An 18,549-nucleotide genomic window follows, 5' to 3' on the forward strand; every position below is an offset into this window, starting at 1 on the left:
CAGGGCAGTCATTATGCTAGTAAATACGGTATTTATTTATTTGACTGTTTATGTGCCTTTGAACTTTTTCTATTGGCTTTTTTTATATTCTTACTTTTCACTGTTTTGGTTCCTCTGAATTGGTTATACACAGGCGGTAGGTGGCGAACCAAGTCTTTTACGGAGGGTACTCTAGAAAGTAGCAGACACGCAACACTGATTCGTGCGCACTGGTAGCACCTTTTACTCAGGACAAAGTGAGTTTTGATTAACAATCTCCCGGCTCTGTGACTGGTACAAAATCATATTGTTTCAATGATCTGACGTACGGTATGTCAAATGTGGGAACAGCGAAATATTTCTGGTATTATGTGAACGAGGCATCCTGACGTGGGTAGGGAATTCGAAAATATTCTTTCTAACAAAATAATTTGAACCTTTGGTTCTGAATAGTCGCCTTACATTCCTATTCTACTCAATAGATCTACAGTGATAAAATTAATCAACAAGAAATTAGCGAAAATAAAAGTTTGCCCTTCGTAAAAAAAAAAAAATTGGTGATCCGATTTGACGATTTTATTAACGCGTAAGAAGAACTTATTAAACCTCTTTCGTGAGTATAACGTTTCCCGTGAATAAACTTAGAAAAAAAAACATTTGTTTCTTCGAATAAATTTTACTTTGAAGTTACAGCCCGTCTGTTGTACTGTGTGCCTTTGAGCTGTCTTTCGCGCTATTCTTTCTGCACTACGTTCGACCCACTCGCCGACATCAAGCTCCTGCAGGTTTAGGGCAAAAGCTTTTAATGGTACAGTGAGCGAAAAACCCTTGCCCTTCCACTCTCATTTCAAGCAGGATGACCCGAAAAGCTATGCCAGTCCAAAGAGTGCTCGAAGCAAAATAAGTTTGTTTGTAATTTATGACTGAGCATACTTTCTCTGTAACTAGCGGAATGAGTTCTGGAAGGACTATTTTTTTATTCAAGCGGAGAATTGTATAGCTGTTCGTTTCCACCCCTCATCGTAGGCATCCTACTGTTTAACACGCCGGCCAAATCGCTCGATCACAGAGCGCAGCAGTCAGATCACATCGGGCCGTGAGATTCCCAGGCTAAAATCTCCAACCAGCCCGACGGAAACTTCATCGCTGACAGCCTGAAGCTTCGCTAGGCGCACATGCCCCGCCTGCAGCCGTTCCCCCGCGCCTGCACAAAGGGCGACCGGTGAAGCGGGCGTCCTTAGACGGGAAAAAACACCAGCCAAATCCTCACCCGGGGAGCCCTCTTCAAAGCGGAAATAAATAGTTCTAGCTCTGCGGTAAAAAAAATGTATCTCTCCCCGATTTTTCTGACGAATACGATATGCGGCAATCTATACATTACAAGCTTCGTTGTAAAAGCCCGCAAAAGAATGACGGAAACACGAATCACTGGACCGTGGTAATGGACCGATGGTGTAACAACCTGCATCGGCATAAAAACGCATATTTGGCCGAGCTAATGCACTTATTTCTTCTTATAACACAGTGCATCAAAATCATTTCTTGAAGGATATTTTTAAACAAAAAATAAAAAGTGGAAATATAGAAATAAAGTTTTCAAATTGAGCCTACGAATTCAAAGACGTCTATCTTCTACACCTTCCCTACAAGACGAAGACGGAAACAACTTTCCGCATAAAAACGATGTAAACATCAACTAAAAATGTAGAAACGTACCAAACGGACCAATAATGTTTTTGAACTCAAACGCATATGGCGCAGTTAAGGAAGTAATTGCTCTAAATGTGTAAGTTACGTCATTCGCGGAAAAAAACATATGAAGGCTGCAAAACACTAAAATATTCCACCGCATCTGTCTGCTGGTATCTTAATATGGGTATAAAGATTTGAATGAATGCAAGCGGAGTTATATTGCTGCGTAAGAATAGCCAATTCTCAACTTTTGTGAGTATATTTTGTATTTCGTAAAAACACGGGGTCCGTATTCACCCAATTTGAACGCTGCTCACAATATTGGTCTGGTTAACAACAAGACGCCACGCCTATCGCAGCCCTTTCACACATAACAATATGATGTCTGTAACGTCAGCATGTCACGAAATGTAAACATCCTTCCCTGAGGCAAAATTCGTAGGGATGAGGAGAGGCGTACAACGAAGTTCGCAGTCAAATTACGTAAGCATATAGGCAAAGTAATATTGCTGCTACTGGCAACAAACCTTGTGCTTGTGGCAGATGTCCTCAAACTTGTGGAAGGTAAGCGTACTGGGTACAACCACGCACTTGAAGCCGATGCACGCTGCAAGCATTGTGAAAAGGAAGCCAGACACGTGCGTGATGGGGTTCCACGCCAAGTACACCTCCTCTTCATTCGACGCCAAGACGGTTCTGGGAAGTGAAAGCGGACAATCATCACACTTTATACAGCGCTGCTAAGAAGTCATCTTTCCGGCTCTTCGCTACGCCCTATGAACCCATTTACCACAGATAGACTAAAAAGCAGCAGAAGCGGCACGTTTTCTTATCTTTAGACTGAAGTATCGCCATGACGCAGTTTTTGAGAGCGAATGAGTGCGTCGGCGGTACAACGACGTGCTTTTAGGCAACACTAGGTAGCGTAGCGGTGCTCCAAAGACTATATGAAGAGCAGCGCACTTTAGGGGCTCGCCTTGTCGTCGTAGCTCGCTCGCTGAACCCAGGTAGAGCCACACGGTGTTCCGTCGTAGCTGCTGTCGTCGCGGCGTAACCCAGATGCTTCGAAATCTAAGCGGTTTATACCGTCATAAGCGTTCGAAAATCGTGAACCGCTGGTGCTTGTCATACATTGCCCCGTTACCGCAAAGAAAACTGGAGGTACATTTGAGGCAAAATATCCGTAATTAACCGGCAACGCCCGTGTTCATTTACTCAGGAACACTGGTTGGTTTGGTTTTTACGATAGTAAGCAAAAACAAAGTGGCAGTGCAACGCCGGCCCGTGCGTGAGGAAAGGCAAGCACAAAAATCAAAGCCGTTCCACTGGAGGTAAAATCTGTCGGAAGTGCAGAGCAGTGATTTGCCATTATGGCCTGTACCGCCGCTACCCGCTTACTGCTTACCACCCCATGCAATTCAAATTTCCCGCCTTCGCAGTGCTCGCGTGCCCCCTGCCTGAAACTGCGCCAGGGGGAGTTCTGTTCTTTTTGTACTTTCCTCTGCGCACGTTCTGGCGTTGCACTGTCACATTTCACGTTTCCTGCCGCAAAAACTAACCCAACGGGTGTCCTTAACTAAAGGAACGAGGGCGCTGCCGGTTAATTGCGTATATTTTTCCTCAAGTTTACCCATAGTTTTCTTAGCGCTATACAACTGGAATATGTACGACAAGCGCGTTTCACGAGTTTCGAACGCTTATGACTATATAAACCGCTTGGAATTCGAAGCCTCTGGGGTACGCCTTGAACAACAGCGTTACCCGTGGATAACGCCTTGGTGCTCTATATACTTGGGTCGATCGTGCGAGCTTGGACGACAAGACGAGCGCCTAAAGTGCTCTGCACTTAAAAGAAGAGAACTCCCGCTGCTGCAGTTTCAGTAATAGGACGCGCGAGCATTGCCAAAGCGGAAAATTTGAATTAAATTGGGGGTAGCAGTGCGCGGATAACGGCGCTACAGCCCATTATGGCGAGTGACTGCTTCGCACTTCCGATAGCTTTTACACTCAATGGAACGGCTTTTTTCGATAGAGGGATAGTGGGAGTGGGACCCTAGCCCTGGAAGTCATGTTTTTTCCGACCCGTTTTTACCCGGGTCACCAATATGGTCTGGTCCTGCAGTGGATGCCTTGCCGTCTGCGTTTGTCACAGCTCAGGAAAGGGTTGGAAACGAGTGGCAGGGCTTTCATGCGCACCTGTGTGAGCACTTAAGAATTATATGTTGGAGGATCCGCTAAGGCAGCGAAACGAGGATACTATGAACATGCCGAAGTTGCGACGTGTGGACACCGGTTCAGCAGTCCCCTAGTAGTACTGAGGAGTGGACGAATGCGCGCTTTGTATGTGGTGACATCGATCCGGCGGGGTAGACGAAATTTCTGTGCATGCGGTAATAATTTCGCAAAGTACCTGACTGAGTAATGCGATGTGCAGATTTTGTCCTAGATGTTAGTGGCCCGTTGGCAAAAAAAAAAAAAAAAGAGCAGTGGCTTAGCTTGGCTATGCGAGGATATACGTAGCGTGAGGTTGGGTTCAGCTGGTTATTCTTAGCTTTCCTGGTTGTCTAGGCTTAGCTTGATTATCACGCTTACTGCTGCTTCAGTTACACACACAAATGGTATACACATTATGGGACATATTTATCAAGTGGCTCCGGCGCTACGTCACCAATCGCCCCAGAGCTAAGCTAGCTCCACAGGCGCACGACGGTGTTGCTGCGACGCACGAGACATCGGTTCTACACCCGACCACCCTTCGCCTGATACTCAAGTGGACCGGGCTGCCAGGTGCGGAATGGAGGTCGGCGAAGACGCTGGGCGCCTGCGGTGTGTGAGAGACGCCGGGCAGCGAGCAACGTTCTGTGCGCCCTGTGACGTCACTGCTCCTCGCGCATGCCACGCGAAACTGCTCAACCTCGGCGAGTGTAGCTCACGCTACAAAAAGAGGGTTGTGGTTCTCGGGGATTTAAACCTTGATGCGAAGACAGCCTCTTCGACCTCCGTGAAATTATTTGTTCAGGGTAGCTCACCAAGCGTATACAAATCACCGCGTCGCGAACCCTAGAGTCGATCTAGTAGCGGGAAATTTCGTAGACCTACTCTTACACTTTATAATCCACATATGCGTTCCTTTTATCGATTTTAAAGCCCTAAGAACTCCATGTCAAAGTAAACAAATCCCTGCTAAATGTTCAAAACAAATGTCTACAAGCAGGCAACTTGCAAACGAGATGTGAACTCTCAGTTCTTTCAGTAATTTTTTTGGAAGCCAATTTGCATCCTGGTAGTTTTTTTAGTTGAATTTGAGTTCTTGCGATCTTTTTTTCTGGCAAACGGATCCAGCTTTACGTCAACATAATTTAGTTTTCGTCTCTGATCTCCATAACTCTCTTAAAAGCAGCAATGATTACTTCGAGTGGCGACAGTGCAATGTTCATTTCCGCAGAAGCTAAACTGGCCGGTACCATTTTTCTTAGGCAAAAAGCAGTGGATCCATTTATCGCAGAATATAAAGACGTCTTAGAATGGAGAAAAAAATGGTATCAAGGAGCGGCTTTTGCCAGACCACTTTAAAATGGTATGCACAGTGAAATATGTTGAACGTTCAATCTATGTACTACGGAAAACTGTTTTGTGAATAATAGGAAGGTGCGTACATGACAGAAGCGGTCACACCTCGTTTAAATTCCATACTTGGCAAATGACGTGGTCGACAGTAGTATTTCAGGAAAACATCCCTTAGAAACATTTGGCCCGGTATTTGCTCGATTCGTTGCAAATGTCGACGGAAGGGGATAGTCGACTGGCGCCCTTGGAATGTAAACGCCTCCCTTCTCCTTCCCGCTCACCTATCATGCTGCTCTTCCGTCTCGTTCCTTCATTGATAAAACGCTAGAAGTTTGCTGAAGTCAATTTAAAAGTACCGCGTTCCACTGCTCAAATTCGGGTTCCTCGATGCCGGCGCTGCGGTACGGCAGAGACGGGCGTGAATCGAGGCACCCTACTATACAACGTTTATAGAACTAGGTTGCCCTACTCTACGAGCCTTCCAAGCTGAACGTGGAGCCTATCTAGTGGAACCTACCATTGCTGTCGCCGTTTGTCTTTTTTTAAATGCCGCCAGGTAGCGCGGGCGACCGCACGCGGCGGTTTTCTGCAGTTGGTATGGTATTTTATTTGCTATCGCAAAAACCAAGCATCGGTGAGTTGTTTAATAAAGGAACACTGCGAATATCACTCATGTATGCATTTCCTGCCTAATATTTGCGTAATGTCTTGTTCTTGTTCAACAGTGTTGATAAGTATGAACATTAACACTGGTCTTAGACGTTCGGATTTGGCTGTAGGTATATAAGACTATTGCTCAGTGTCTGTTTCACTTTGACCGGGTGGTCGTATCGAGTAACAGACACAGACAGGCAGACAGATAAAAAAGAATGGAACATGCGCTTCGCATGGGACACCGATAACAGATCCGGGCGCGGCCGGGCATTAAAAACAAAATTAAGCTCAAATTCAGACTTCAGTGCCATGCTGAGCAATTGGTGACGATGACGACATTTTTGTCGATAATGTTGAGTAAAATGAATCCTGGTTCGTTTTGCTTGCTGATGTAGCGAGTGTACATCCTGTTCCCTTCTTATCAAGTGCCATTATAAGTAGGTGCGTGCTATGGGCCAAAAAAGTAAAGTCCGTGCCTCGGCGGACGGCTGCCAGCATGCGCAAGTCACCAAAAAAAAACACCCCCCTCGCGAGGGGCACGGTCAAATGCAGAGATTTTTGGGGGGGCGCACGACGTTAAGTAGGTTGCGTTACGTTAATGTTGTTGCAGTTGTTGCTGTTGGTTGTTATTGTTGTTGTTGTTGTTGTTATAATTATTATTGTAATTAATGAGGAGTCGTAATTAAGTGGTCACGTGACATCATTTATTAGCAGGTGAGTATGAATATTTTATTTGGTTCGAAATAAATTGACAGCGAGAGCGAACTCCGAGAACCGCCTCATCACGGCACGACCGCGCCACGACCACGTCACGACTACGTCACGATCACGCCACAACTGTTGTTGCTCCCGCGCCAAACTACGACGCATGCGCGCCCCACCTGTTGCTGAACGCGATCCGAGCACGCAGAGAACACGCGAGGAGCAGCGGAGAGCAGGCGAGGAGGAGTGGGGGAGAGGGCGCACCTGGAACGGCTGTTGCGGACGCCGAGGCACGCCAACGCCGACAACACCGGGTGACATCGTGAGTTAAAGAAATGCTCTGCATTTAAAATTTCTGCGTTTAGGCAGCCAAAGAAACACTATCGTGTTTAAAATATCTTCTTATGCAGAAACGTTTTTATCAAAAAATTCGCTAGCAGTTGCTGCTTACGTCAGTAAAGCTGCGTATGCTCTATAAATTATGCCTGCAATTATGTACTGCTCAGACTCACCTGTTCTGAAACAGGTTGGCGACAAATGAGTAGTGCGTGACCTCAATGCCCTTCGGAGGACCCGTTGTGCCCGACGTGTAGACGATCGCTGCTATCCTGTTCCTAGGATCGCTTATGGGCAACTCGACGAACGCCTCTTCGTCCAGGACTTCGAAGCCAGCAATCGAAGTGAAGCCAGGTGCATCACTCAGAGCGAGCCGCTTCTGTGCAACAGAAACACAGGACGCTGTCCTACCCTCCACAGTTTAAGAGCAAGATAAACAGGGGGATAAACTAATGCCTTATTACTATTTTCCCTTGCAATGCGTAAACGTATTGAACCGCTGATCACTTCGCTGTGCATATAAAATGCTTCAAAGTGTTTACTAACCTCCTGAGAAAAACAGCTGATAACTTGAGCAAAAGAGGGTGGTTTTCAACTTAAGCCACCATGTTTTTTAATTGGCAACTTCAGTGTGGTGCGTGGGAACTGTGTTAATAAAAGCCGTCGATTCGTACATCTGGCTGGTGTAAACTGCAGAACAGCCGCCCTCGCAAAATGATGGCTTACAAGTACAACAGCTAGCACAACATAAATTTTATTTCGCAGACGTCCCCAACTAAGCAATGTACCTAATGCATGGTATACCCAAAGTGTATCTTCGTCAGGTGACAATAAAATGGTATGTATTGGTGTTCTTAAGCGCTACTGATTACGCTGACTTCACACTTCTTCCCACGTGATAAGAACGTAGTTCCACTCGCACTATTACAGTGCCAGTTTCCCTCCACGATGATTATTTTTGCCTAGTCGTAAAACCTCAATTCCAGTTGTAATTTTACATCATCCGGAATGTACTGCCCTTTCGCCGCATTAACTGTGCCGTCAGTGAGCACAAACGTCTGACTAATACATCTCTGTCAAATTCTCCGCACAACACTTGCTCCGCAAACATTGTGACCAAAATCCATACGCAACGTTCTTTAATAAAGGAAGAATTATCTCTCGGTGAGAGAGAGAAGGGATAACGTGTTTCTGGCGTATACTTAGCCTGGACAGAAGATAAGATGAAAGCATGGCATAACCTTAGCGTGGAGAGAGGTGAAAATGTATACAAAAAAAAACTTTCAAACTTCACAACTGCTTTTAAACTTTACAACTGTTAGGGCAGATACTGTTGACGAGGACGGGCCATGAAGTCATATATATCGTCACGGCAGAAAGAATATTGCAAGTAGTTGCGTTTATTTACAAAGGGTAAACCTTGTCTGTCTATGTCCATCTTGAACTGGTATTCCCGCTGATCTCTTTTCTTCCCCCGGCGTTTTTTTTTCTGCAAAGCTTCACCGTCTTCACGGAGCCATTTATCTCTCATTACTCCAGTTTGGTGGTGACACTAGGGTGTAGACGAGCATTATGTAAGAATACTAGAGGATATTTAAAATAGGTCCACAGCTACCATCATCCTCCATAAGAAGAGCAGTAGAATACCTATAAGGAAGGGCGTCAGGCAAGCACACACAATCTCTCTAATTTTACTCAAAGCATGTTTACAAGAAGTCGTCAGAACATTGGATTGGGAGCAGGTGGGAGTAAGGGTTAATGAGAATATAACAGTAACCTCAGATTTGCTGATGACGCTGCCTTGCTAAGTAACTCGGGGGACGAATTGCAAAGCATGCTTTCCGCACTGGGCGAACAGAGTAGAACCGTGGGCCTGAAAATTAATATGCAGAAAACTAAAGTAATGATCAATAACCTCGGGACAGCACAGCAGTTTGAGATAGGTGGCGAGGCAGTGGAAGGGGTAAGCGATAATATCTACTTAGGCCAAGTGGCGACCCCGGATCCCAACCTTGTGGCAGAGATAATTATAAGGATAAGAATGGGGTGGAGTGCATACGGCAGACATTCTCAGATAATTAATGGCGGCCTACCATTGTCCCTGGAGAAGAAAGTGTATAATAGCGGCATCTTACTGGTACTCACCTACGGGGCAGAAGCTTGGAGGCTCACTAAGAGGGTTCAACTTAATTTGAGGACGACTTAGCTAGCAATGGATCGGAAGATGATAGGTGTAACATTAAGGGACAAGAAGAGAGCGGAGTGGGTCAGGGAACAAACGCGTGTTGAGGACATATTAGTAAAAATTAAGAAGAATACTGGACGTGGGCAGGGCACGTACTGCGAAGGCAAGATAACCGTTGGTCATTAAGGGTAACAGAGTGGATCCCTAGACAAGGCAAGCGTTGCAGGGGGCGGCAGAAAGTTTCTCTTTTGAGATGATGAGATCTTTGGCAGATGAGATCAAGAAGTTTGCGGGGATACATTTTTCGCAGCTAGCTCAGTACCGGGATAATTGGAGATTAATGGGAGAGGCCTTTGCCCTGCAGTGGGCGTAGATACGTTGGTGATGATTGAGATGATGATGGCTCCAGTTGTGTATGTGCTGTATTCACTGCAGCTGTTAGATGGCTGCCCGTGGGCATGGCGCAAAGGTCATGACGAGTATGGATACTATCGATATTACACTCCGACCTACGTGCTTCCCTTACGTCAGGGCAGTAGTTGGTGACCTAAAGAAACCTTAATTGTGTAACGTCCCACAAAATCCACAGCTCTATACAGTGAAAACATTTACCCAGCGCCATCAAGTAATACAACGCGCTGTATCGCGAAGCTTTATATGGGATGCTGTCGCTTTATAGCATCACATATATGGATGGTATAAACTGCAGAACAGGGCACCTTTTAGGTAAGAACGTATTTAAACCAACTAGCGCACCCTTTATGGCGCTCTCCGCCATAAAAACGCGCTAGTGGGTTTAAATACATTCTTACATGCCGATAACTCATAACTTTCGGAGATTTGAACAAAGCAGGTAACTGTTTGAATCACGATTTGCAAGGAATGTGTAGCTCATTATCCTATCGAATGCAGTCGTTCGCAGTATACAAGCTTTGAAATACCTACTGTTATTTTCATCACCCCTGTTAGTGAAATGTACAATCTAGAATTAAAAAAAAAACGTCTATTAAAAAAAAACATATCCACTATTCACACTTCGCGTTACGGGTCTTACCCTCACCTTCTTACCTCCTCCGGAAGCTTTAATACGTCGCAAGCATCTCGAACTTTCTGTGCATTTTTCATATCCGTGATGACGTACGCTGCTTCGCCGTCTCGCATCCGGTAAACGAGTTCGTCTGCAAAACAGCGCAGTGCCGCATGAGCCTGATTTATCCTACAGTGCCCGAAATAAAATTGCCTTGGCTGCGGCAATGCACAGCGTTCAATGTAACCTGACCTATGGAATGCAATGTTGTTGCGCGCACAATTTGTGATGAGTATATAATGTCCTCTTTTTTAGGCTGAATAACAACACCTGACAAAAAATTAAGTAGCCTGTGGAAGGACATCGTTTCGTGTTTGTTTTTGGTTACCAAACATTGAACGCAACAAGGTAGGCCGGTTGATTTTACGCCTGCCTTTACACAAAAGAGGAACTTCGGCTAACGCACCCAAGTAACGACATAGATAAAAAAAAGAGTACATATATTCCTTGGCATTAAATGGTCAAGAAATTGCGTCAAGAAGCTTACGCAAGAAACGAATTAAATAAAGTGCCCCTGAAATAGTTTACCACGCGTTTTTCAACCATTGAAGCGCTGTAAACACGGTCCATCCGGCCGTCCGGTCCAGACTTGCCCCAAAACATTGAAGCGAGCATTGTTCTACCCAGAACATGCCACGTAATAACTAGCGCGAAATATTATTGCTTTGCAATTGTGCAAAGCGAGAGCTTTCTTATGGTGGCTTGTACCATCGCCACAGCAAAATTGCCGCTATTCAGTGTCTTTCCATAAAACATATAACGGCCATAAACAGAAGCAAGATAACAAAAATTGTAGCTGCTCTTAGTCATTCCCAAGATAATTTGAAGCCGGAAGCTTCAGTGACGGGTCATAAAAGGTTCCATGAAGATAAAATACAACTTTGTGTAATTTCGAAGAACGAGGCTTTAGGGCCGATCTTAACCCCATTACATCTTCTAAAGATAATTTTCAACCAAAATGATGCAAGGAATATTGAAAAAATTTCCAATTTTGTGCTACAGTGACGTGTTTGAGCTGGAGCGACGTAATGTGGGCCACGAATAAAAACAATTTTCAGTATGTTAACTACACCTTACAGGGACCCTGTAACACTTACCATCGACTACTCGGATCGGAAAGTATTTTGGAGTAAAGTCTTTTGTCCCAGAAATCTCCTCCCGCACGAATTATGAAAATCCGTTCAATATCACAAAAAACTACGCGTGATGAGAAAGCGCGCATAACTGTCCCCTCTGAACTCGACCGCGGACAACGCGATGAAAGCGGCGCGCTTTCTCCCGGTAAGGGGGACGGACGCCTCGGGGCGTTCGCTTCGGCGGCCTTCGATATAATGCATGCCAGCGAGTCTTCTCCTGTTCTCCGCAACGTGGAGGGGTCTATTTCCGGTCTGGTGGCGCGAGAAAGCAGGCACGGCTGCCTGCTCGCAAGCAAGCGCTCAGGCTGGTAGGGAGTTTTTGAAGCAATAAACGTTTGTTGTCGTATTGTCTCGTTGAAAAGGAAATGTTTAGCTCGTCAGTCAAACTGCTCGTGCGCTCAAAACACAACAGAACCCCCAAAACTCTACGTACAGGTTCACACTTAGAAGAGGTGGGTACACAGCGCCGACGAACAGGAAATGCAAGAAATAAGCCGTCAAGTTTACCAGCGACAGCCAATACGACAGCCATGGCTGAAATGCCGTCATTTAGGCCATGCCAGGGGTGCATAATGAGAGAATTAAAGAGAGCGCGGTTACTTTTTCCGCGTCTTTCACAGCAATTCGCGCTCTTACCGCTTCACGGACACGTATAATAATTGGCTCAGGGATGCTTGGTAGTGTAATCTAAACGTTGCGCAGGTTTACTTGCACTGCACAAATAGTGTTGTAGGGTCCCTTTAACATTCGTGTGAAACCAGTTGGAACTCGAGACTCTGCGACAATCACCGTATCGTGTTCCTTGGCGGTGACTGGCGCCCGCGGCCGCCAAACGTACAATCCAAATTCTCTAAGGTCATAGAAAGTTGCAGGAACGTGGCTAGCGAGTGGCCACTGCTGCATTTGTTTCTTTACCACTTCCATGACTTTTTCGAAGTTTGCAGTACAATTCATAACATTCTAATCGAGATAAACCAGCCTTTCTAATGAACCCGACTTGTAAATTGTTATTGTGGCTTTTTCAGGACAGACGCAGGATTTCTCGTGTTTCAAGTTCTCTTTTTTTTAAGATTCACGACCACCATCGATATATCTTTTTTTCCGGCCGGATTGTTGCACCGCCCCTTTTACAGTCACCCCTATACAAAGTCCTTTTGGCATCCATATTTTTCACGCTGATTGCCCAGTTTACCTAGTTCGCCAAATTAGCTTATTCCTGCCAATATTTGATAATTCGTCCTTTAGAGCACACAGTATCAGCCTTATTCGCTTATCATTCTGTTCCATTCGCTGCGTCTTACACTACAGACGCATAATACCCACCTTATATCTCAGGTGATCCACTTCAATTGCTCAGTCTTATTTAATGTGATACACATTTGATATGTTTCGTTCAACGCAATTTGTTAGTTTAACTCAAACTTTTGCCGTACGTTTCTCTGATTATTGCAAGTTCACTTTATTTTACTTTTATCTCACTCGATTTACATTATTATACTATTTCCCCCGAGACATAATTTCCTCTGGTTATTCCACCTTCAGTTTATTTTATTTTGATGTCACTCGAATATGATTAGTACACCCTTTTCAATTAGTACACCCTAATTCGCATTTATTTTATTCAATGTTTTTTTTTGCCTTCTTTTCTAAATGAGGTTGGTTGCTCTCCTTCCCCACGTACTCCTTTTTATTTCGCTTTTACTTCGTTTATTTCGCTTGCCCATAATGATTCATTGGCTTCCTCAACAATTCATGCTGTGTCACGCTACGGCCCGCTCTTTTAGGGGCCTGGAGGCTTTGTACGGTGCGTATTAGCGACCGGTTTTCGCTCAGCGACGTCCAACGCCGACTAAACGACAAAAACGTACAAGGCCGTCTCCTTACAGAACCATACCTCGGCAAAGTTGGCGCGGATCACTCAAACTCACTCACAATTTTTTTTCGAATCACCACTCACTCAAACTCAGACTCAACGCTGAGCAGCACATCTGCGCTCACTCAAACTCAAACTCACATTGAGCGCAAAACTCAGAACTCACTCGGACTCAACACTCAAAATGTACTCAGAACTCAAAATGTACTCAAACTCAAAATGTAATCAAAACTCAAAATGTACTCATACTCAAAATGTACTCAAACTCAATATGGACTCAAAACTCAAAATCTACTCAAAACTCAAAATGTACTCAAACTCAAAGTGTACTGAAACTCAAAATGTACTCGAACTCAAAATGTACTCAAAACTCAAAATGTACTCAAAACTCAAAATGAACTCAGAACTCAAAATGGGCTGAGACCTCAAAATGAATTCAGAACTCAAATGGCCTCACAGAAATTGAGACAGTGAGAGAGTGAGAGTAAGTGTGAGAGTGAGTGCGAGAGTGTGAGTGAGAGTACGAGTGAGAGTGTGAGTGAGAGTGTGAGTGTGAGTGAGAGTGTGAGAGAGAGTGTGAGTGAGAGTGTGAGTTGAGTGTGAGTGATAGTAAGAGTGAGAGTAAGAATGAGAGTGAGAGTGCGAGTGAGCGTGAGAGTGTGAGTGGAGTGTGAGTGTGAGTGTGTGAGAGTGTGAGTGTGAGTGTGAGTGAGAGTGAGAGTGTGAATGAGAGTGAGTGTGAGTGAGAGTGCGAGTGTGAGTGAGAGTGAGAGTGAGAGTGTGAGTGAGAGTGTGAGAGTAAGTGAGAGTCTGAGTTGAGTGTGAGTGAGTGTGAGTGAGAGTGCGAGTGTGAGTGAGAGTGTGAGTAAGAGTGTGAGTTGAGTGAGCGTGAGAGTGGAGTGTGAGTGAGAGTGTGAGTGTGACTGAGAGTGACAGTGTGTGTGAGAGTGTGAGTGGAGTGAGAGTGTGAGTGTGAGTGAGTGTGATGGTGAGCGAACTCCCGAGTACCTTTCGCGCACCGCTCACGCCGAGGCCGGCGGGGCCTAGTCCCGCAGACGTCGTGAACGTGGGTGGGATGTGGAGGCTCTGCGCATCCCGACCTCCCACTCCCTGCTGGCCATAAATAGTGTTTCTCTCTCTCTCTGAGAGTGAGTGTGAGTGAGAGTGCGAGTGAGAGTGTGAGTGAGAGTGTGAGTTGAGTGTTAGAGTGAGAGTGTGAGTTGAGTGAGAGTGAGAGTGGAGTGGAGTGTGAGTAAGAGTGTGAGTGTGACCGAGAGTGAGAGTGTGTGTGAGTGTGAGTGTGAGTGTGACTGAGAGTGAGAGTGAGAGTGCGAGTGAGAGTGCGAGTGTGAGTGCGAGTGTGAGTGAGAGTCCGAGTGTGAGTGTGAGTGTGAGTGAGAGTGTGAGTAGAGTGAGTGTGTGAGAGTGTGAGTGTGAGAGTGAGTGTGAGTGAGAGTGTGAGTGAGAGTAAGAGTGAGAGTGTGAGTAAGAGTGGGAGTGTGACAGTGAGAGTGTAAGTGAGAGTGTGAGTGAGCGTGAGAGTGTGAGTGGAGTGTGAGTGTGAGAGTGTGAGTGTGAGTGTGAGTGAGAGTGAGAGTGTGAATGAGAGTGAGTGTGAGTGAGAGTGCGAGTGTGAGTGAGAGTGAGAGTGGGAGTGAGAGTGTGAGTGAGAGTGCGAGTTGAGTGTGAGTGAGTGTGAGTGAGAGTGCGAGTGTGAGTGAGAGTGTGAGTGAGAGTGTGAGTTGAGTGTGAGAGTGAAAGTGTGAGTTGAGTGAGAGTGAGAGTGGAGTGGAGTGTGAGTAAGAGTGTGAGTGTGACCGAGAGTGAGAGTGTGTGTGAGTGTGAGTGTGAGTGTGACTGAGAGTGAGAGGGAGAGTGCGAGTGAGAGTGCGAGTGTGAGTGCGAGTGTGAGTGAGAGTCCGAGTGTGAGTGTGAGTGTGAGTGAGAGTGTGAGTAGAGTGAGTGTGTGAGAGTGTGAGTGTGAGAGTGAGTGTGAGTGAGAGTGTGAGTGAGAGTAAGAGTGAGAGTGTGAGTAAGAGTGGGAGTGTGACAGTGAGAGTGTAAGTGAGAGTGTGAGTGAGCGTGAGAGTGTGAGTGGAGTGTGAGTGTGAGAGTGTGAGTGTGAGTGTGAGTGAGAGTGAGAGTGTGAATGAGAGTGAGTGTGAGTGAGAGTGCGAGTGTGAGTGAGAGTGAGAGTGGGAGTGAGAGTGTGAGTGAGAGTGTGAGTTGAGTGAGAGTGAGTGTGAGTGAGAGTGCGAGTGTGAGTGAGAGTGTGAGTGACAGTGTGAGTTGAGTGAGAGTGAGAGTGGAGTGTGAGTGAAGGTGTGAGTGTGACTGAGAGTGAGAGTGTGTGTGAGTGTGAGTGTGAGTGTGACTGAGAGTGAGAGTGCGAGTGTGAGTGAGAGTGTGAGTGAGAGTGTGAGTGAGAGTGTGAGTGAGAGTGTGAGTGTGAGTGAGGGTGTGAGTAGAGTGAGTGTGAGTGTGTGAGTGTGAGTGAGAGTGTGAGTGAGAGTAAGAGTGAGAGTGTGAGTGAGAGTGGGAGTGGGAGTGTGAGAGTGAGAGTGTAAGTGAGAGTGTGAGTGAGCGTGAGAGTGTGAGTGGAGTGTGAGTGTGTGTGAGAGTGTGAGTGTGAGTGAGAGTGTGAGTGAGAGTGAGAGTGAGAGTGTGAGTGAGAGTGAGTGTGAGTGAGAGTGCGAGTGTGAGTCAGAGTGAGAGTGTGAGTGAGAGTGTGAGTGAGAGTGTGAGAGTGTGAGTGAGAGTGTGAGTTGAGTGTGAGTGAGTGTGAGAGTGAGAGTGCGAGTGTGAGTGAGAGTGTGAGTGTGAGTGAGAGTGTGAGTGAGAGTGCGAGTGCGAGTGTGGGTGTGAGTGAGAGTGTGAGTGAGAGTGTGAGAGTGAGAGTATGAGTGAGAGTGAGAGTGTGAGAGTGAGAGTGAGAGCGTGAGTGTGAGAGTGAGAGTGAGAGCGTGAGTGAGAGTGATAGTGTGAGTGAGAGTATGAGTAAGAGTGAGGGTTGAGTGAGAGTGAGAGTAAGAGTGAGGGTTGAGTGAGAGTGAGAGTGTGAGAGTGAGAGTGATAGCGTGAGTGATAGTGTGAGTGAGAGTGTGAGTGAGAGTGTGAGTGTGAGAGTGTGACTGTGAGTGTAAGTGAGAGTGTGAGTGTGAGTGAGAGTGTGTGTGTGAGTGGAGTGAGAGGGTGAGTGTGAGTGTGAGTTTGAATGAGTGTGGGAGTGTGAGAGTGAGTATGTCAGTGTGAGTGTGAGTGTGAGAGTGTGATTTTGAGTTTGAGTGTGAAAGTGAGGGTTGAGTGAGAGTGAGAGTGAGAGGGAGAGTGATAGCGTGAGTGAGAGGGTGAGTGAGAGTGTGAGTGAGAGTGTGAGTGTGAGAGTGTGAGTGTAAGTGAGAGTGTAAGTGAGAATGTGAGTGTGAGTGAGAGTGAGAGTGTGAGTGTGAGTGTGAGTGGAGTGAGAGTGTGAGTGTGAGTTTGAATGAGTGTGCGAGTGTTAGTGTGAGTGAGAGTGTGAGTGTGAGTGAGTGAGTGAGTGTGAGTGAGTGAGTGAGTGAACATGTCAGTGTGAGTGTGAGTGTGAGTGTGTACCTTTTGCTATATACCTTTTGCGATATCCTCATAATTATAACCAGAAAGCATTTATATATTTGTCCCTCGTGATCCCCCTCGACGAGACCTTTTAATTTGATACCCCACACACCCTAGCAGGGCCATATGGAATCCATAACAGTCAAACTAACCATGACTCTCATGACTGTAACCAGGACGCATTATTTAAGTGTCCGACGTGATTCCAGTAACTGGAACCTTCAATTTGACGCCCCACATGCTTCAGCGGCCTCACCTTGAATTTAACCCAATCTATGACTCATAATGACTATCTTATGATTCGAACTACGAAGCGTTTTTTTATTTGTACCACGTGATTCCCCCCGTCAAGACCGTAAATTTGATACCCTACACGCCCTAGCGGGGTCACTTCGAATTTTACTCCAATATAAGATTCGCCATGACAATCTAATGGTTATAACCAGGAAGCATTTTTGTATTTCTCCCACGTGATTCCGCTTATCAAGACCATAATTTGATACCCATCACATCCTAGCAGAATCATCTTGAAATTAAATCAATCAATGACTAACCAAGACTATCTCATGATATAGCCCTACCACATTTTTTCTCACGTGATTTCCCTTATCGGAACCTTCAATTTGATGCCCCGGACACCCAGTGGCATCATTGTGAAGTTTAACCTAATTTATGACCCATTTTGACTATGTCATGTTAATAATCAGGAAGCACGTGATTACCCCCATCGAGACATTTATTTGATACGCCACATGCCCTAGCGTCATGAACTTGAATTTTAGCCGAATCTCTGACTCACCATGACTACGTCATGATATATCCATAACTCATTTTCGTCCCGTATGATTCCCCACATCGAGACCTTGAATTTGATTCTCCACATGCCCTCGCAGCATTATTTTGAATTTTAACCCAATCTATGACTCATTATGACTGCCTGATGACTACAATCAGGTAGCACTTTTTTATTTACACCGCTTGATTCCGTTAATCCGCACCTTTCATTTGATACCTTGCATGCCGTAGTCTCATCAGTTTCACTTTTCACCCAATCTAAAGTGGTCATTATTCTGTTTAAGGGGCGCTGCCCAGTCATTTCAGCTAATTCATTTGAAACAGCAGAAAGGACAGCCCCCGCCCCCATTTCCCCCCGGCTCTCACCTCTTCCTTTGTGACCCCTAGTATATGAAGCCATTAACAGTAGCAGGCGAACAACCAGCACGCCAGCGCCGCCATGTGCTTTCCCACCACCCTTTCCCACGCTCTTAGTGGATCCGTCAGGAGGAAAAGTTAAGACAACCCTTTTTTATGACCTCACCAGTCGATTATCACTCACGCGCCCAGCCGCGAAAATTAGGTATACAGCAAGTGCTTATGGCCATGAAAATTCAACAAGAAACTAAAAAAATCAGACACCCCCTCCCTCCCAACCGATCATGCAGATCGCGATTGGTGCCATACCCGCAGGGAACCTGAATTCCGAGCTCGCAGTGACGCATGAAACTTAACAGCCAACCATAGCTGCCTGCTAGGCTATTCATATGTACTCAAACTCAAAATGGACTCAAAACTCCGATGTACTCAGAACTCAAAATGTACTCAAAACTCAATATGTAATCAAACTCAAAATGTACTCAAACTCAAAGTGTACTCAGAATTCAAAATGGACTCAAACTCAACATGTACTCAGAACTCAAAATGGACTCAAACTCAAAATAGACTCAAACTCAAAATGTACTCAGAA

The 18,549-nt window shown here is 45.7% G+C and overlaps 1 protein-coding gene across 1 annotated transcript in view; it reads right to left on the reverse strand.

Annotated features, from left to right (window-relative positions):
* Positions 1-18,549, reverse strand: part of LOC144153502 (uncharacterized) — a 78,788-nt gene that overhangs the window by 38,159 nt on the left and 22,080 nt on the right. The window contains exons 5-7 of the mRNA XM_077685138.1: positions 10,184-10,293; positions 7,107-7,309; positions 2,199-2,367 (exon numbers count right to left, since the gene is read on the reverse strand). Coding sequence (XP_077541264.1) covers positions 2,199-2,367; positions 7,107-7,309; positions 10,184-10,293 — 482 coding nt within the window. The remainder of the gene's footprint in view (positions 1-2,198; positions 2,368-7,106; positions 7,310-10,183; positions 10,294-18,549) is intronic.

This window comes from Haemaphysalis longicornis, unplaced genomic scaffold (genome assembly GCF_048455015.1).
Source record: "Haemaphysalis longicornis isolate Haplotype H1 unplaced genomic scaffold, Haemaphysalis longicornis Haplotype H1 scaffold_9, whole genome shotgun sequence".
In the NCBI taxonomy this organism is placed as follows: Eukaryota; Metazoa; Arthropoda; class Arachnida; order Ixodida; family Ixodidae; genus Haemaphysalis; species Haemaphysalis longicornis.